This window comes from Condylura cristata, unplaced genomic scaffold, assembly GCF_000260355.1.
Source record: "Condylura cristata isolate star-nosed mole 26May11 unplaced genomic scaffold, ConCri1.0 scaffold00029, whole genome shotgun sequence".
Taxonomy (NCBI): Eukaryota; Metazoa; Chordata; class Mammalia; order Eulipotyphla; family Talpidae; genus Condylura; species Condylura cristata.
Genome location: NW_004567130.1, coordinates 4,556,422 through 4,576,379, shown reverse-complemented (window position 1 = coordinate 4,576,379; position 19,958 = coordinate 4,556,422). Strand labels below are relative to the sequence as shown.

The window sequence follows — 19,958 nt, the reverse complement described above, 5'->3', positions numbered from 1 at the left end:
CTGACCTCTCCTGACCTACCCGCTACTCCCCTCAGCAGGTACTGCTTCAGCTGACCTGTTCTGCTTTCCACTCTGTCTCTGGTGAATCTTCTCACCACCCCTGTACCTCTCTGGCCTGTACCCCAGTTCTATGCTTAAATAAATAAATCTTTTTTTTAAAAAATCCAATAACAGGGGTTGTTTGTTTTTACACTTTAAAATAATTTGCTGCCCTCCCGGTGGTGCACCGGGTTAAAGCACAGCACTGCAAGAGAGCCACAGCCACTTCAGTGCAAGTTTGATCCCCCAGCCCCAGAGGTGATACACATGGTGTGGCAGACCTCTCCTGTCTTGCCCACTGCCCCCTCAGCGGTGAACTTCGTCAACTTGCCTGGTCTGCTCTGGTGAATCCTCTCACCTCCTCTGGCCTGTACCCCAGTTCTGTATGAATAAAAAAATAAAAAATAAAATAATTTGCACATCATTAAAAAACTTTAGAAAATGCTATTTTCTTCAACTGATATAATGGGTGGTTCTGTGGAGACAGGTATCATCACTCAACTTGCTTTTGACTAACAAGTTACTCCCAGTGAGGGAGCCTGGTCATCACTTACTGTTAGCCTTTGTTATTGTAACACAGCATTATAATAACACATTTACATGTTAATACAAGGAGAAAAGGTCATTAAGTTAATCTGCTTCTTAATAGAGTCCCTTTGGTGAACACATTAACCTTTCCAGCAAAACAAAGGTGATTGTATTTGTCTCCTCCAAGTAATATTACAAAATACTGTAAACCTGGATGCTTAAGAACATTTACTTCTCACAGTTCTGGAGTCTAGGATGTTCAAGATGAAAGTGCCCGTGGACTTGTTTCCTGGAGAGACTTCCTGGATTGCAGACAGCTGCCTTGTCACTTAAGTCCTTATCTATTAGGGCTGGAACTGGGGCCACAACATGGACCACAAACATTCCATAATAGTTGTTTATTTTATTTTTAAGAGATTTGTTTTTATTTATCTATGCATACAAGAACTAGGGTCTAGGTCAGAGGTGCAGGGGGTGAGAGAACTCACCAGAGACAGAATGGGTAACAAAGCAGGCAGATCCACTGAAATACACTGCCGGGAGACAGTCAGCTGCACCATGTGGGTCAGCTTCTTGACTGGAGGTAGACTCCACAGTGGCTGGAGAAAGCGTGATAGCACTGAAACTTAACCCCTGTGCCACCAGGAAGAGCCCAATAATTTTATTTTAAAGCAGTTACATTCCTGCAAAGTGCAAGGCATTATTGGGAGAAAAGGGAGGATTGAATTAACATGGAAAAGGAAATGGGGATATTACCTTTCAGAGGGCTTCCTTGCTCTTTGGGAGGCAGAAATGTGCACCAACCATGTGAGAGTTTTGTTATTTTTTTTAAAGATTTATTTTATTTGTGCATATAGAACTGGGGTATAGGCCAGAGGTGCAGGAGCGGTGAGAGGATTCACCAGAGGAAGAGCAGAGAGCAGAACAGGCAGAACAGGCAGATTGACGAAGTACACTGCTGAGGGGAGCAGTGGGTGGGTCAGGAGAGGTCTGCCAGGCCATGTGGGTCACCTCCCTGGTAATCAAACTGGTGCTGCAGTGGCTGTAATAGCTGCATAGTGTTAGTGCTTTAACCATTTGTGCCTGTGGGCGATTGGGGTCCTATGAGAGATTTAACCAGCTAATTGACTAGCAGGACAAATACCAAGAGTAAAACTTCAGCATGGGTTATATCGGTTTCAAGTTAAAATGCCATTATGGTGTGGGGTAGCTTGCTGTCCTGTGATGGTGATGCCGGAATCGGCGTGAGGAGTCTGTCCCAGAAGTCCTGCCTAGTGCAAAAGGAAGGGCTTGAGCACAGTTAAGATTGGCCTTGACTGAAAGTAACAAAGCACTTCCAGTCTTGTGGAGTGTTCACAAATAAGATTGCTTGTATTTGAGACTTATGGAGTTATAGTAAAATCACTCCATTCACAGATTTACAAACCTCAGCCAGCAGAGTCAAGATGTGGAGCATGCCTATCACCCTGACAGCCCTTTGGAATCTGTCCGCCACCTTAGCCCCGCTCCTGGCAACCAGGAGTACAGGTTCTCTCTTTTCTGTCTTTCCCAGAGTGTTGTTGAGATGATTTCTTTCCCTTGGTATCATTGTTAAAATCGGCCTGTGTTATTTATTTCTAACTTGCCTAACTTATAAATTAAACTTTATCATCGTTAGGGGAATTAATCCTATATAGGAAAAAAATACATCTACAAGTTTTGGTATGGAGGGTAGCAGGCGGTGTGTCTTTGGAAGGGGTGACTGTATTGCAGTTTGTTTATAAATTCACCCGCTGATGGACATTTGTGTTGCTTCACACTTTTGGTTGTTAAAAATGAAACCATAAACCTTAGTAGCTATAATATAAATCTATTGCAGGCAAGTCAGTAATTAGCAATCTGAGATCTGGCCATTCTTTGCCCACCTGTGACTGCAGGTATCTCCTTACTCCTTTTCCTAATAAACCTGTCCTTTTGAAATGTATTTTAAAAATTAAATTTTTAAAAAATTTGAAAACTTATTCTTTTGATTTAAGAAAACAATGTAACTCAGGCTCCCCCTTGAACTTAGTGTGGCTGTGATGATTATATTCATATACTGATGCAGAACCTTTCTGTTTCTAAATTTTCTTGATCATATACATGACTCTACGATGATTTGCTTAGTTGATTTTCTGGTTTGTGAAATCTAAGACAACACAGAGAAGAAATTGACAGCTAAGTTGTAATGCTGAAGAATGAAGCCCGTTAGTTGTTTTTATTTTTATTTTTTAAGATTTATTTATTTATGCATACAAAAACTAGGATATAGGCCAGAGGTGCATGGGGTGGGGTGAGAGGATTCACCAGAGACAGGAGCAGAATAATAGATAGGCTGAAATTCACCACTGGGGGGAGCAGTGGGCAAGACTGGAGAGGTCTGCCACACCAACCATGTGGGACACCTCCCTGTTCAGGAGTCAAACTTGTGCTATGGTGGCTGTGGACAGCTTCACAGTGCTATGCTTTAACCCACTGCCCCACCAGGGAAGGCCCAAAGCCCCTTTAGTTTTTAGAAGAGTTTTTAATATTTACCAGGCAGGCAGCAAACAGGTGCACTTTGTAGAACTGCACCAAGCAGTATTGATATGTAGCTGATGGTGCTGGCAATGGGGAGTCAGAAAGGTTCAAGACAGTCCCAACCCTTTACTTCTGCCTATACATAAATATTTCTAAATTTTTTTTGTTTCACACCTTGCTTGATTTGATGAAAGGTGGTCTTCAGGCGTATACAACATGGATTCAAATTTCTACTTGCCTCCTTGGCTATGCAGGCACAGTCACAGTCTCACCCAGCTTGTCCCCTGTCTGTTTTAGGTTGTGACCTGTCATTCCCTGGCAATAAATTGGTCTCTGGAGATCACTGTAAAATCATAGTGAATGATAAATCCGGTCAGGTGTTGCTGGAAGATACCAGGTGAGCACTTTCTGAACTTCTTTCCTGCTTCCTTTTGTGGCTTGAAGAAGCTTGTTAAGAATTTAGGCAGTGTGTTGCTAGTTCCAGTGACAGTTTGTATTTATGATCCTCCTTAAACAAATTAAGCAAAAATATCTAAGACCTAAAAGGCAGCAATACATTTTTGTTTCTATGAAACCTTTTCAGTTTAGACTTCTCCCCCCATAAGAAAAAAATAGAAACCAAGTAGCACCTAAAAATGAAAAGTATCCCCAAATCCCCTTCACCTCCCAGCAGTACAGTATGTGTGTTGTACACCTGGGAGGTGTCGCTGCTGGGCTGTCGTGGGAGCTCCTCCCCTTGGAGTGTGGCCATGTCCCTTTTAACTTGTCTGCTCCTTCTGGTAAAATTGATTGTTATTATAAATGATACAGGTGACTTTGCATTTCTGCCCCATTATCTGTTTGGGTGGGTGCACAGGAAGGAACGAGGGGAAGAGGTGGCAGTGCAGCTGTGTGTGGGGCCCGCCTTTCTCCCCTCTCCCCAGGTGGCTTTTTTTTTTTTGTAAGGTCAGGACCAATTTTAGGGATAGGAGCTTGAGAACTGGGTCTTATCAGGCAGCTCATGCTCCTTCCCTCCTCACCTGAGGAACAGGTGGCCTCTTGGTTACATGGAATGTGGCTGCCCAGTGTCCTGTGTTGGGCCTGGTTTTCTCATCTGGCTGTAAGAGGCTTGTAGACCTTATGGCTCTTGTGACAAGTTACAGTAGACACAAAGGCTTAAAGTCACACGCATGTGTTAATCTGACTTCTGGATGCCCAGAGTCCCACCCAGGTCTCACTGGCCTATGATCCAGGTGTGAGCAGGCTCTTTTATTCTGGAGGCTAGAGGGGCGATCCCTTTCCTGCCTTTTCCAGCTTTCCAGGCTGCTGCTGAGGTGGCTGTAGGGGAGGGTTGTTTGGACCACAGGGACTCAAAGGTGTGAGTTCCACGCACACTGGAGGCCAGACAAGTGTGGGTAGTGCAGTGGAGCCTAGCATCACATCCACCCCAGAGAATCAAGATTCTGCCCTGTGAGCAGAGGAAAGTGCCTGAGGGGTTTGAGTAGAGGGTAAGACTAGGGTGTTGTTATGGAGAGTGAGAGGCTGGGGGGAGGCCTTGGCATTCATATTCTGACAGTTGCACTGCTATATGTGCTAAGTGTGACTAGCTAGATGCCACCACTTTCCCTGCCCACATCTGCACTGCCTCCAGTGAGTCAGGGAGAGGCTGGACAGGGCAGAGTGAGCTGACTGCTGTTTGACCTTCTACAGAAAGCTACTGGAATAGCCTCAGGGTAAAATGCATCTCTTCCCCTTTGTGGACTTCGGCATGAGAGCCTGTGGTCTTAAGGATACAGTGACCCCTACCTCCCACCCCACCCGGAGCCCTGACTCTTGGAGTGATCTCCACCCTCAGGAACCATGCTGCTTAACCGTTACCCAGCAAATCAGCCTCTGCCCAGACTGCCCCTGGGAGTCTCAGTGCTCCTTGGATAAATGAGCTGGTGGAAAGGGTGGGCCTGTCAGTGGGCTCATCGTGATGAGAGGAGTTGTGCTACGAGGCTACAGAACTGTTAGACAGCAGAGTTGGGTAGAGCAGCACAGACACTGCTGCATAGGCCATGGGTGTGGAATGAGGCCTGGCTGAGTGTCTGACAGTCCTGCATGGTCAGCTTCTGCTGTGAGGCTGGGCTGCCATCCTGGCTTGGTGGAGCTCCACATTGTGTTCCAGCAAGTCTATTGTCTCTGTTTTTGTAGCACCAATGGCACAGTAATTAACAAGCTAAAGGTGGTCAAGAGGCAGACATGCCCTCTGCAGACTGGCGACGTCATCTACGTGGTGTACAGGAAGAATGAGCCTGAACACAGTAAGAAGGGAAGTGGGAGACGGGGTTACTGCCTGCAGGGGTGTTCCCATTAGCCACATCCTTGCCTGTCTACATCTATTCCCCAAATAAGAGATGCTGGTGAAGGCTGTCCCTTGAGTTACTGTCGTGGTCACAGATCTTAAAATAGCTCTGAGGAGAAAAGAAGGGTGTGGGCTACATAGCAGAAGTCCAAGTTGTGGGGACAAAGGCCCCAAAAGAGAGGACTGGAAGTCTGATGGATCTGTCGCTGGGCACAGTCACAGGAGGCAGCAGAGGTTAGATAGCAATTGTTAACCCTGTCCAGCTCTGACGTCTGTTGGTGAAAGAAGAATGAGTCAGGGGAGTTAAGGGAGTCTTTTGAACATCATCCAACATAGAAAGAAAGGGACAAATATTTCCTAGGTTGTCTGCAGCGTGACCCAGATCAGCCTCTGTCCCCACGGCAGCACCTACTGCTAGGAGTTGGGCCAGTCCTGGCTTTGCCTCTCCTGCTGTCCTAACTGCAGGTGTTTTTTTCCCTGAGACTCATCTAGCTTAAAGTTAGTTGTTTGGATCACTTATTTTAAAAGCCCCTAAGCTGGTGAGTATTGTCATTTAGCCGATAAGTCAAAATAGTTAGGAGAAGGCCAGAGCAGGGTCAGGCAGCTCTGGCTAGACTGACATGGCACCTCCTTTCAGATGTGGCTTACCTCTATGAGTCTCTCAGCGGAGAGCGAGGTGCAGCACCAGACCCTTCTGGTAAGTACAGTGCTGGGAGTCCATGCAAAGCTCTTGGATCCCCGGACCTGACTTATCTGATGCCATAATGCTTTTCACAGGTGCCAGTGAGGACAACGTGCTCCAAGCGACCAAAGGTACCTCAGATGCAGGGCGAGGCGACCTGGCACTGCTGCCTTCACCCAACATTCAGGCATGCTTCAGGGAGCCACAGCCATCGACGTCAACATCAGACCTCTTCCCTACAGCCTCTACCTCTTCCGTGGAGCTCTCCCTTGCAGGGCGGGAGACTTCCTCCGGTGCTGGTGAGGGAGGATAGTGCCCACAGTGCTCTTGCTTCACTGACCCTAAGCTGTGTTATCACAGAGGTGGAGAAACTCAGGGCTTTGGAAATGGTGTTCTTATCCCGGGATTTCTGTAGTGACAGGCTACGGAAGTGCTGCCATGCTCTGGCATATTCCGGTTTTACTGGGATGTGATCATACACCACACAAATCGTCCCATTCAGGTGCACACTTCTGTGGTCTCTTCTCCACCTCTCGGTTTTAGAGCTGTGGGCTGCCCTGGCCCCTGCCAGCTACTAATTTGCTTTCTTTGTCAGAAGATAGCTTATTTTTGTCAGCACACACCATTGAAGTCACATGTTAGTCCGACCTCCCAATCAGCTTTTCAGGAATGAACAGAAAACAGCTCTGGCCTATTAAGAAAACCTCCATCAGAATGTGTCGGCCCAGCATAGCACACTGTCCCTCAGTGGTCAGGCTCTGGTCACTTTTGAACAAAGCTCTGATTTTTATAAATGGCAACACTTGGACTCCTAAAGCAAGAGTAAAGTAGTGGGATGACACTCAACGTTTCTGCTCAGTAGAGAAAACCATTAAAAATTACAAGGTAATCTGCTCAATGGAATAAAATATCCATAAGTCATACACTTCATAAAACTTACACAGTTCAATAGCAACCAGTCTCTTAAAACGAGGACAGAGGGGACCCTCCCTGGTGGCACAAGGGCCTAAAGCACAGCACTGTGAAGCTGTCAGCAGCCACTGTAGCACAAGTTCGGTCCCTGGCCAGGAAGTAACCCACATGGCACTGCAGGCCTCTCCTGACCTGCACTGCTCCCCTTGGCAGTGTACTTTGTCCATCTGCCTGTTCTGCTCCCCACTCTATCTTCAGTGAATCCTTTCATTCATTGCTCCTCTGGCCTACACCATAGTTCTGTGTGCATAAATAAATCTTTTTAAAAAGGAAAGAAGATCTGATAGGTATTTCCCAAGGATAGGTGCTGAACAGACACAAGTGAAGACGATCAGCATCACTGGCTATACGTCACCTCATAACACAAGTGGCTTTAGCAAGAACGGGGCAGCTGGTGTTTGGAGGAGAGAGAGAGGGAGCCCTGAGCACTTTTAGTCAAATGAGAAATGGTGCAGCCTCTGGAAATGGATTCCTTAAAAATGAAAACTTGATCTGTTTTAGGATCCAACAGTTTCACTTCTGGATTGATGTCTCAAGGGTGTGGAATCCACCCCTCAGGGAGATCAGCAACCTCTTGTTTGACACAGCACTTTTTTCATAGCAACCAAGAAATGGAAACAGCCAGTTTCCATCAGAATGTTGAAAGGGTAGATATGAGATGCACAAACACCACACACATCCCACACTCGGTGCACACAGTAACACCCCACCGTGAAGAAGCATCATCATCCTGTATTTGTTTGTAATGGCAAAATCAATGAACAAGAATCTCTTGTAGGGTGCCTGCTGGCTTTTACCCCTGAATAAACTTTTTTTTTGGCTGCCGTAGGCCAATGTACTCCTTTTCAAAGTGGCTCCATTCCCGCTGCACCCAGCTGTGTGCTGTGCTGTTAACCATGGGGCCTCGTGGACATAAAGGTCACTTGACAGTCCCCACACCTCTGCCATGCCTGATTCATGTCTGTCTCTGGCATCTGCTGATGGAATGTCACTTTTCCCGTGAGCTGCTCTCTTCCTCCCTGTCACTCTTGGAGGGGGCCACACACCCTGTGCACATTTGTCCATCCTTTCTCAGGGCTGTGCTCACATGGGGCCAGGTCTCAGCTGTCTTGTGAAGACCAGAATGTGGCATTCCTGTGTGTAACCGAGCCCAGCAGAGCCTTCTGCATTTCTACCATGAGCCTGGCAGTGTTGGGCACAGGCCCCAGAGTGCACGCTGTGAGGGCAGCATCTCTGGCAGGCTCATCTCCTGGCTGTCGCAGGTCTGGGGTGACCTATACCTGGTTCAAAGAGTGGCCCTGTGCCCCATACTCATCTGTTTAGGCAGCCGCTCTTGTTTGTCCCACAGGCTCTGGAGCTGCAGGCATCTCCCCAAGAGGCAGTGGTCCTGTGGCAGACATGCTCCCCAGGAGCCCAGCAGCCCCGCCAGCTCAGGTGTGCGTATCCTCCACTCCATCGGCACCTCAGGACCAGGAGGGTTTGGAGCCTGTGAAGAAGCGCACGAGAGGAGGTCAGGTCTTGGCTTCTGTGTGTCCTCTGTGCTCTGGCAGCTAAGCCCTGTCCGCTGTGGTCGAACACAGCTCTCTCCCCTGCTGATATCAGCGGCAGGGCCGTTGCCACCCCACACTCTTGGCCTAGACACCAGGTGTCTGAGGCGCAGCTCTGTCTCCCAGCACACTGGAGAGTTTATGTTTTCTAGCACTTGCTGTATATGCATGAGTCACATTTTTTGTTAAACAAAAGTAACATCACACTCTTACTGTTGAATAGCTGGGCTTTGTCTTTTAGTTGTGTGGCCCGAATGTCCCTTTTTATTTCTTTAACAATTCTTTACAACTAAAGGTAATCATGTTGGAACATGAGGCTTGTCTTGGGTCTTTTTACAGATGCTTTTCAAAATACACACTGGCCAAGGTGCCTTCTGTAGGCTGACCTCTGTAGACAGGGATGCTATGTGTCTGTTCTTCTTTGGCTCTGTGGGTCAGAATGTGCCCTTTTCTCTCCTAGATGAGGAGACTGACATGGCCCTACCACTGTTGGCTGCTGATCAGTGTCCAGCGGCCCCCACCAGCCTAGAAGCTGTCAGAGCTGCAGCCCTGAAGCCAGACAGGATGGAGGAGACGCTCACGTGCATCATCTGCCAGGACCTGCTGCACGACTGTGTGAGGTGCCTGCTGAGGGTGCCCGGGCTGGGTGGGGATGGGCAGTGAGACAGCCGAGGCTGTGCTGCTGCAGTTGCATTGTCCACCTGGAATCTGAGGCTGGGCAAAGAGGCGCTTACAGGGGCCTGAGCATATGCCCGGTGCCCAGCCTGCAGCCCTGCATGCATACCTTCTGTGCCGCCTGCTACTCGGGCTGGATGGAGCGCTCCAGCCTGTGCCCCACCTGCCGCTGCCCAGTGGAACGGATCTGCAAGAACCATATCCTCAACAACCTGGTGGAGGCGTACCTTCTTCAACACCCAGGCAAGTGGGTGCCCAGCCCTGGAAACCCCACTCTTCCCCAGGCCTTCTGGTCAACCAGCCACACCCTTTGACTTCCAGACAAGAGTCGCAGCGAGGAAGACGTTCGGAGCATGGCTGCACGGAACAAGATCACGCAGGACATGCTGCAGCCCAAGGTGCGGAGGTCCTGCTCTGACGAGGAGGGCAGCTCCGAGGACCTGCTGGAGCTGTCGGACGTAGACAGTGAGTCCTCAGACGTGAGGTAAGTCCACTCAGACCATCCCCAATGTCCGGACTCTCCTCTGCCACCTGTGAAGGCACGTTGGCCACCTGTCCCTGCCTCTCCTGCCCTCATCAGACCCCTGGGGTGGCGTACCCCTCTCAGCCAATGCCACTTCTGCTGCTCATTGCATGCCACACACCTTCAACGTGTGTGGGCAGCACTGCAGTGAGGTCTCAGTTGCTGCTCCAACTCACCTCAGGATCTGAGCTTTGAGTTTTAAAGGAAAAGGGACAAAGCTTTATCTTTGTTTCCTTTCACAACATTTAGCATAGCAATCAAGTAAAAGGAAGGAAGCCAAAGATCCCTGTGGCGCTGATGTTCAGTGTCCAGCTGATCACTCACATAGTCCATGCTTGTGTTTTAACAAGCATAGAACGTGATTTATTCAGATAAATGTTTCATAAAATGAGATCATGCTGTGAAAGTGTTTCCGGTGTTCTGAACTTAGAAACATGCTGCATTTCTGCTCTGTGCCATGGAGACTTGTTCGCGGCCAGAAGCCGAAAGGTCTCACCGGACTCCTAGAGGCTAGAGCCCCTTTGTCCCACTGGTGTCACCTGCTGACCAAAACACCTCGAACCCGAGCATCAGTTCTGTGGCTGCTTTTTCACCATGTGCTAGTTTTGCCAGCACGGCTGAAGAGTGTGACCGGGTGGTGCAGCGCCCCTGTGGCCGCCTGGGGATTCCCTGGGTAGCAGTGCCTAGCTGGCCCCTTGGCTGTGACCCATGTGGGGTAGATGTGCCAACACTCTGAGCCCACCCGGCTGGACTGGCAGAGCATAGTGGGCTTCCAGTCTCACAGTTTGACTCCCTGGCATCAGAGCCTGCCCAGTGTAGGGGTGGGCCCTGAGGGTGTGGGACCCCAGGAGGTAAAGGCAGAAGTGCCTGTACCTGTGCTGCTCTCTGGCACATGCTACAGAACCAGGGGGTCCAAGCTTGGGGCTCACTCCTGGTCCATGCTTCCTTTGCAGCCAGCCATACATCGTGTGCAGGCAGTGCCCTGAGTTCCGAAGGCAGGCGGGGCAGCCCCTTCCCTGCCCCGGGTCTGGCAGTGAGTCAGGGGCACCGCTGGCCCCAGGGGGGGATGCCCCATCCACATCTACCCATGCCACAGCAGGTGAGCCCATGACCACCCCCACCCCCCCTTTCCCTTGCTGTGACTCCAATACTGCTCATGTCCCTCCCGGGTCCTCTGCTCAGTGCTTCTCAGGACCTGTTTGGGATCAGAAATGAGAGATCAGAGATGGACATGCCTACTTGAGACTCTACTCCTGGGCCTGGTCCTAATTCTGGTGCCCAGCCCCCAGCCTACACCTCAGGCATCCTTGGGGTACTCTCCTGGGTGACTTGTCACCCATAGCCCCATGGTCAAGGCACCTGCCTGTCTCCAGGGGGTGGAACCTGTGAGCTGGGCCCCTGGGTTGCTACAGCCTGGGCCTTGGACTTCCCAGACCCCACCTTGGCCTCACAGCTCTGGCCACCAAAGCTACATAGGCTACAGGCCCAGGACTGGCCTGCATGTCCCTGGAGGTTCTCCCAGGACCACCACTTGGGGGAGATCTCAGATGACATTTGAAGTCTTGCTCCACCCACTGAACTAAAAAGAGCTGTTGAGCAAGTCCATTTGTTCACCTTTCTGTTTAGATGGTCACTGTGACGTGGCCCTCGGAAAGGGGTCTGGGTTCTCCTGGCTTTCCCACAGGCCTACCTCTTCCTGCCTTGAACTGTCTCTCTGCCCCCTAGCTCCAGAGTACGTGTGTACCATGCAGGGAAGCCATGCCATCTGCACCTGCTGCTTCCAGCCCATGCCTGACCGGAGGGCTGAGCGTGAGCAGGACCCCCGCATCGCCCCGCAGCAGTGTGAGTGGGGGTGCGTGTTGCTGTACTCACCCTTCCTGCCTGGCTTCCTCTCGCTGTCTCAGGCACTGGGGTCAGCACATCCAGCAGGCGGAGCAAGCAGCTGGGCTCTCCATTAGTGCTGCGGGGGCTGCGTTCCTCCCTGGCTGAGATGCTCATGTCTTTGCTCTTCCTCACGTGGAGGCTTGCCCTGAGGTATAAGCCTTCTCCAGGGCCCAGTGGGGGACCTGCATGCCATCAGCCCCACATGAGCCACAGAGCCTGCCTTATGGTCACCATGGTGTACCGTCAGGACAACCGAGCTCGTCCTCAGTGCCCAGAGACACCAGAAGACGTTCCTTCAGAGGAGACTGGTGCCCTGGCCCCTAGGAACCACTGCTGAGTGCTGTTGGATGTTTCAGGTTGGAGAGAAGAGAAGGCAAGGGCAGCCCACAGTTCTGCCTCAACTCTGACCTCATGTAGAGACTCTGGCACATGGGGGTGTTTGTGATGACCTTCCAGAACTGCAGGGCTTTATTTCCACCCTGAGAACTGTAGTTAGGCCCTCCCAGCAGTATATCCAGATCCCATTCTGGGAACTGTTGCTCTCTGAAGCCTGGCAGAGACATGGACAGTTTAGACCTGGGAGGGTGCCAGGACCGGGGTGCTGCCTCCTGTGGCTACACCATTTCTCCTGAGGTGGGTGGGGGGAAGGATCCACAAAGGAGTATGGCCCTCCTGCTGGCCACTTCCCAGTCCCTTGATGTCATCAGGCATGAGTGACAAGGCCCACCTGGCCAGCAGAGGTCAGGGCTGTGCCCGATGCTGTCTCTGTATCCACAGGCACCGTCTGCCTGCAGCCCTTCTGCCACCTGTACTGGGGTTGTGCCCGTTCCGGCTGCCATGGCTGCCTGGCCCCATTCTGTGGTAAGCTGGCTCCCCACAAGGTCCCCTCAGACTGTGCTCTCAACTTCTGGAGGTGGGTAGGGAGGATAGGTCTGCCGGATGTGGGGGCACCACTGTGACTGTGAGTGAGCCATTTCCTGGCAGAGCAAATGGTGTGCCACTTTAGAATGGTCAGCCATGTTCACGGGAGCCCACAGTGAGGGTACCCGGTGAGAACGCTCTTGTAAGCTCCAGCACTGACTACACCACCAGGCCGTGTGCTGCCCTTATGTGGGCCTTTTCAGAAGGAACAGCGGGAAGTCAGTTTTACTTGTAGTCTTTTTTTCCTTTTTTTAAGATTTATTTATGCATATAAGAACTTGGATGTAAGCCAGAGGTGTAGGAGGTAAGAGCATTCCCCAGAGACAGAGTAGGAAGCAGAACAGGCAGGTTGACTGAACTATACTGCTCAGGGGAGCAGCAGGGAGACAGGAGAGGTCTGCTGCACCCTGTGGGTCAGCACTCTGGCCAAGGATCTAACTTGGGCTGCAGTGGCTGGCATTAGCTTGATAGCTCGGTGTCTTTAACTCCTGCACCACCAGGGAAGCTCCTTACTTGTAGTCTTTTTTAAAATGTGCTTTAAGAAATACTTAATTCTTTAAAGACTTTGGTGTGAAAGAAATTGGCTATCTCACATGTGGGGTGCACAATTCTTCCATAAACCATCTTTACCAACACATAATGTCACTTCCCTCCTCCCCGACAGAACTCAACCTGGGTGACCGGTGTCTGGACGGGGTGCTGAGCAACAACAACTACGAGTCTGACATACTCAAGGTGCGGCCATGGTCCATTGTGATGAGCAGGTGGGGCTGGGCCCTTCCTGGCCCTGGCCCTCACCTTGTTTGGGAACCCAGACACTCAGTACAGGGCTGGCCTCTGGCACCCCCAGGGGTGCACTGAATGCGCTATGCCTGGAGGGGCCAGTGGCACTCGATGTGTGCAGGTTTCCAAAGCATGTGCCTGTGGGGGTTCTGGAAAGTGCGGCAGTGGACTCCCGTGCTCTGGCTGGTCCTGCTGCACTGAGCCTCGGTCTGGACAGCAGCCCTCCTGCTCACAGCACTCTCTGGGCACCCTCAGGCACTGCCCCCAAGGCTGGCCTCTCAGGTTCATGTTCCTTCAGGGTCTTCCTCAGAAGTGTCAGCACTCTGCCACTCCACATCCCCCAGGCTGGTCTGTCATTTCCCTCACAGAGCTACCTGGCCACCAGAGGCATGACCTGGAGAAATGTGCTCACCGAGAGCCTGGCGGCACTGCGCAGGGGTGCTTTTCTGCTGTCTGGTGAGCCTCACCTTTGCCTCAAGGGCAGTTCCTCTGCCTCCCCTAACTCTGTCCATCTGCAGGGCCCCACTGCCTGAAAACCCAGTTGGTATCATGTCTCCGTCCACATACTGTGTCTGGGTGTTGCCTCTCAGAGGCTAGACACAGAGTGGGGCCTGGGGCAGGGGTTCAAGCCCTCAGGGTCCTCGTGAACTGTTGCTAAGACCTTGTTGCTTTGATGGGAGGTGTGATTTTTTTGTCTCTGAGGAAAACTGCTGAAAAATCAGCACCTCTTTTTCTTTTTTTTTTTAATAAAGATTTATTTATACATACAGAAGAGAGGTACAGGCCAGAGGTGAGAGGATTCACCAGAGACAGAGTGGGTAGTAGAATAGGCAGATTGATAAACTACACTGCTGAGGGGAGCAGCCAGCAACACTGGAGACGTTTTTTGTGCCATGTGCATCACCTCTGGGGCCTAGGATCAAGCATGCATCGAAGCGACTGTGGCTAGCTTACAGTGCTCACCCTGTGCCACCAGGGAGGGCCCAGCACCTTTTTTTCCCCCAAAATATAAGGCCTTGGGGTTTGGCTGGGAGACCCTAGGACATGTGTCTCCTGGGAGGAGCTGAGGTGGCAACGCAGCAGACCGTGCCTGCCACCACTCCAACAGGTGTTTCCATTCCACCCTGCAGGCTCTTTGTAGTGTGATGTGGTTCACAGGAAGTGGCCACGGCAGAGACGTATGCTACCTGTTACGGGATTCCCCAAATATGTTCTGGTGGCCACTGATCTTGACAGTGGTTCTACATGTTGCTAAAGGTCCGCCATCCACAGCAGCGTCTCCCTGTGCCAGCAAAGCTCTGTGCTTTGGGTCTTTGTAGTCAGGACCCAAGGACACCACAGTCACTGCCACCTCTCAGTGCCCGAGATGGCACAGCAGCAGCAGGGTGCCTGCTGTTTACTTCTGAGAGCTTGGCCTGCAGTCAGGCCTCGAGGTTCATGGTCACAGGGATAGAGACGGTGCTCTCCACAGCTGGACTTGAGCCCGGCTTGGGCCTTTCAGATCTTGTGGATTCCAACGCCAAATAGTCCATGCTGCAGGTTTACCTGCCTGTTGGGCTAGTAAATGCTGACAATTATTTTGGGGATCGCTGGCTCGTTGGCAGCCTTGATCCATGTGCATGTCAGGTATCTGGATTGGGTCTGGGTTCCTGTGGACTGTGAGTTATTCTGGATTGGGTCTGGGTTCCTGTGGACTATGAGTTATCTTGTCCATCAGTGCCCCACACATTGTTAGGTGCCACCAGCATTCCCCTGACTGGATTTAGCTGCTTCCATCTTGGTGTTCACAGCTTCACCCTGCAACATAAGCTTGAGCATCCTTCCCTACATGTACATTATGGGTGGCACAGAGAAAGCTCAGAGAAAAGTAGTATCCACCCACACACCTTTTTTTGGGGGGGGGGGGCTTTTAAAAATACTTAGGTTTTTGTTTGTTTGTTTGTTTTAATCTAAGTGAAACTACTTTCTTCAAGAAAATAAAATCAATGTTAGATTCATCTTGTTCTTCTTATTTGCAAAGCAGATGTCTAGTCAGTTGCCTTCCCTTCTCTGTCTTATAACTAGCCTTAATCCCCCAGATTGGCACAACCACAGCCACTGTTAGCCAGGCCAAAGCCCAAGAAGCTGACCACGCTGGCTGTGTTCTTCAGATTACAGGGTCTCGGGGAGCACTGTGCTATGTTACTCCTGTGGCCTGCGCAGCTTCCGAGAGCTGACCTACCAGTACCGGCAGAGCATTCCCGCCTCTGAGCTCCCAGGTGAGGCTCCATAGGCAGCCTGGACCTCGCATGTTCTGTGGGGTGCCCCTCAGCACAGTGTGGTGGGGCAGGAGGCCTGCCTGTTTTTAGGCTTGGCCCTGGGTCAGCAGAGCACTGGGTCTGCTTGCTTGTGGCTCCTACAGCAGGCATATAAATAGCCCCAGGCAATGTGGCCATCTTACTTGGGAGGAGGCTGGTCAGGACTTGACCAGCTGTGGAGCTTCGGTGTAGCCTCGGGCCTGTGCCTCAGTTCAGCCATCAAGTGTGACATCGTGACACATGTCCCTTTTCCTTCTCAGTGGCTGTTACCTCTCGTCCTGACTGCTATTGGGGTCGCAACTGCCGCACACAGGTGAAGGCGCACCATGCCATGTAAGTGAGGTGGTCCAGGCAGGGCAGGGTTGTGGGAGGGCAGCCTCTTTCCTGAGAGGAAGGCAGTGTTCTGAAAGGGTCTTTGCCAAGTCCATCTTCCAACTGCAGAGTCCCTCAGGGTGTGCAACAGTCACCATGAGATGTCCTGCTCTCACTTCTGAAACACTTGCCATGAACATCTGTCCTCCACATCTGGAGGCTCTTCTCCACCCTGGTCAGCTTTCCAGACCTGGTGGGCCCTCCCACAGGGTTAGATCCCTACCTCATGGCTGCAGTCTCGAATCACCCTGAGCCTGAGCCCCGTCTGTGGGGCTGTGGGTTGCATCACCTTCAGGCATTTCCCACACCTACTTTAGAGGTTGCTCAGGCATTACCCACATTGCCACATGAAGTTATCCATAAGCATAAGCAAGTTAGGCAGGTGATCCTCTAACTCAGCTTCCTGGGTCAGTGCTACTTGAGGTCGATGTTTTCTACAAATCATTATTTATGGTTTGAATTTCAGTAGCCAGGAGTGTCCCCTAGTGCACAAGGCATTGCAGGGTCTCACCCTTGTCTGTATTTGAGCGTGTGAGAAGAGGCCAGGTTGTTATACGAGATTTCAAGGGTGACTGGCTACTAGTAAACATGATAGCAAAGAAGCAGAGAGGTCTGTGAGCATCTGTGTGCCTGCACTGAGGCCCTGCTGCCCCTGCTGCTTGCCGTTAGCCCTGGAGGGGCTGCCAGCAGACACACTTGACTCTTTTAAGAAAATCAACAAATGCATTCAGCATCTATGCTACAGTTTAGAAAGTGGGGAAGGAGTTCATCCCTGGGTGAGTTTCTTTGCTGGTATTGGTAACATGCCGCCGTGAGTGCCCGGCGCTTCTGCGTCTCATGCTCATCCCAGCTGGTGCCCGGTGCTTCTGCCTCTCATGCTCATCCCAGCTGGGGAACCAGTTAGCTAGTGTGAGTGTCTCCACTCCTGTGATCTGGCTGTTTCTCTCCCACAGGAAGTTCAATCATATCTGTGAACAGACACGGTTCAAGAACTGAGTGTGCCCAGAGGCTTTGACCTGGCCCAGCTCACTGGAGGTTGATGTCAAGGTTTCAGAAAGCACCAAACTTGGACGTGTGAGGGCATCAAGAGCCCCTCAGCCGCGGGTCTCTGCACTGGCGCGGTAAGACTGCATCTATGCCAGGAGGACTTAGCAGCCTGGTGTGACCATGCTCTGAGATGCTGCCAGTACCTGTGCTTCCACTGGGTTGGCCCACTGCGCTCACCTGCCCATAGCACCACGAAGCTTTGCCCTTTGCATTTTTCCCACAACTGGTTCAAGAACATCTCTTCAAGAAAAGTTTCATGGAGGGAAGAGTCAGAAATACGCTTTTTAAGGAAAATGGACAAAAGTTAACAGGCCGCCATATCTTAACATCATTTTATTTTCATAGGTCTGGTGCTTATCTTCTAATAAGATTTAAATATAACTGTAGCACAAATAATATAATTTATAAGTTACGTATTGACTAAAATTGGGTCTAGTGTGTTGAGACAAATAAACTCGTTTTTGTTTACTAAAATAAAATCATCAGCTATCCAGAGCTGCTAGCTCTGGACACCAGACTTCAAGTGCCAGCCCTTCCTATCAGGCCCCCAGCCCGCCCCAGAGGCTCTCAGTGCAGCTGCAGCTGGCCACAACTTTCCTCTCCTTCTTTCCGGAGCCACTCAGCTCGCATTGGGGCCTTTCCTTCCCTCCTCCATTGAGTTTGCCCTGTGATCTGAAGAATACTTGAATTTTTGTTCTTTGTTTAAAAAAAAAATGTTTTTTATCTTTCCTTAAAATCCTCTGTTTCATTTGTTTGCAAAATTGTAACCTTTTTGCTTCTCAGGAATCCAATTTTCAACTATTGTCTTGCTCTTGACACAGACTGAAGCGGTTGTTTATGAAGAGCCCTGCTTCCTGTTCTAATAAACAGCTGAGTCTGTCCCCACCATGGCCCTTGCTGTGTTGGCGACACCGCTCCTTGGGGGGAGGACAGCTGCTGGCCTCACTGGTGACTGACACCCGCAACCACCTAGGGACCACCAAGGGACCTGTGGGTGTGCAGATGTGAAGATAAGGGCTCTTGCAGATGCAGGAAGGGGGCTTCCCTCACCACAGACACTGGCCCCTTGTGCCCTGCGCCCTCTCCTGGCCAAAATGTGAAAACAGCAGCTCCAGCCCCTGAAAAACAAGGAGCTTTTCATTTCAGGTTTAAAACTGTATGAAAGGCTGGAGGGTCCTGCTGGGGTGGGCACAGCCTGGCTGTACTGGAGCATCTCTGCATTAACACCTAGGCTTTCCAAGGGTTTGACCCACCCCAATAAATCCCACGCATGAGCCCCTTGCTATATATATGAAGACTCCAGGACCCCACACTAGACCTGCTGGTTGGGTTCCATGGGTGAGGCCACCACAGTCTTCATTCTAGATTTGGTCCTTATATCCCACAGGATGAGACTGAACCTAGGTCTGGTATTGGTCACACTTCTACACCCCATGTGGAGCAAGGCACTCCAGACCCTGAGTCTGCCGTGCAGTTAAAGCTCAAGTTCTACAACACCTGAGGGTGGAGTCTCTCTGCTCCTACTGCTCCCTGAGCCCCTCTGCTGTGAGAACAGCCACAGCTGCATCCCGGGGATGCTGGAAGCCAAGGCTTGCAGGAATACACTGAAACAGTTCAGTGAATATAACCAAGTTTGCTTAAAATCGCTAGGTTTAGAGCCCACCCTGGTGGTGTAGTAAGTTAAAGCACAGCACTGTGAAACTAGCCTAGCCTCAGGCACTAGAGCACTAGTTCTGCAGCCAGGGAGCTGACCCACATGGCAGTCTTCTGTCTCACCTACTGCCTCCCTCAGCAGTGTACTTGGTCAAGCTGCCTATTCTGTTCCCCACTCTGTATCTAGTGAATCCTGCACCATCCCTGCATCTCTGGCCTGTACCCCAGTTCTGCATGCGTAAAAAAAAATGCATCTTTTTTTTTAAATTGAGGGTTTTTTTTTAAAGATTTATTTATTTGTGCATACAGAACTGGGATACAGGCCAGAGGCTCACGGGCGGCGAGAGGCTTCACCAGAGACAGAGTGGGGAACAGAACAGGCAGATCTACAAAGTACACTGCTGAGGGGAGCAGCGGGCAGGCCAGGAGAGGTCTGCCACGCCATGTGGTCACCTCCAGGGCAGGCAGGATCAAACTCATGTGGAAGTGCCTTTAGCTTCTCAGTGCTGTGCTTTAACCCGCTGCGCCACCAGGGAGGGTCAAATTGAGGGTTTTTTTGAGCTCTCACATTGGTCTCCCCAGAACAAGGCTCTGGACACTGTCAATGGGGTCAAAGGACAGAGGAAGCAGAAGATCTGCAAGCTGCTGGCACATGAATGTTTGCTTTATGTTGAACCACGATGTGACTCAGATCTGGGTCTAGCAATGCAGCGAGACAGTGGCTCTTCCTGGTGTCCTGAGCCTAGGGTACAGGTCCCTCTTCCATGGCCAATTCCCTGGGTTGTGAGAAGTCACTCTGAAACATAGCTGTCAATTTAGGAAAATGTGGGTTTGCCTTTTAAAGTGGATATGGATGTATTTGTCTGGTTTCACTCTTGTAAGTCTGCCCTGCAATACTGTGAGACAAGCAGATTGAAGAAAAGGCCAAGTACCCATCCATTTCAGCTATTGGGACACATAATTAGGTGTGTTTGATTGTTAGCAAAGTCATGGAGCTGTGTTCCAGGGGGACCACTCTCAGCACCCCTGCAATGGTTGAGATCTAGCTTCTCCACATCCTGTGATCTCTCAACTACTTTAGCTGCTCTGGTAGATGTATGGTGACAACTCATTTGTGTGTGTGCAAACTTAATTTGCATTTGTATAATACTAGTGTGACACAACGTCTATC

General features: G+C 50.7%; 1 protein-coding gene across 1 annotated transcript in view; it reads left to right on the top strand.

Annotated features, from left to right (window-relative positions):
- CHFR (checkpoint with forkhead and ring finger domains, E3 ubiquitin protein ligase) overlaps positions 1-18,019 on the top strand; it is a 20,052-nt gene extending 2,033 nt beyond the window's left edge. Inside the window, exons 2-18 of the mRNA XM_012730825.1 lie at positions 3,403-3,502; positions 5,281-5,390; positions 6,069-6,128; positions 6,209-6,244; positions 6,356-6,412; positions 8,434-8,595; positions 9,093-9,252; positions 9,396-9,550; positions 9,629-9,791; positions 10,784-10,929; positions 11,556-11,672; positions 12,492-12,575; positions 13,300-13,370; positions 13,787-13,874; positions 15,569-15,676; positions 15,976-16,048; positions 17,041-18,019. Of these exons, the coding sequence (XP_012586279.1) occupies positions 3,403-3,502; positions 5,281-5,390; positions 6,069-6,128; positions 6,209-6,244; positions 6,356-6,412; positions 8,434-8,595; positions 9,093-9,252; positions 9,396-9,550; positions 9,629-9,791; positions 10,784-10,929; positions 11,556-11,672; positions 12,492-12,575; positions 13,300-13,370; positions 13,787-13,874; positions 15,569-15,676; positions 15,976-16,048; positions 17,041-17,083 (1,733 nt within the window). The 3' untranslated portion in view covers positions 17,084-18,019. The remainder of the gene's footprint in view (positions 1-3,402; positions 3,503-5,280; positions 5,391-6,068; positions 6,129-6,208; positions 6,245-6,355; positions 6,413-8,433; positions 8,596-9,092; positions 9,253-9,395; positions 9,551-9,628; positions 9,792-10,783; positions 10,930-11,555; positions 11,673-12,491; positions 12,576-13,299; positions 13,371-13,786; positions 13,875-15,568; positions 15,677-15,975; positions 16,049-17,040) is intronic.
- The last annotated feature ends 1,939 nt before the right edge of the window (positions 18,020-19,958 follow it).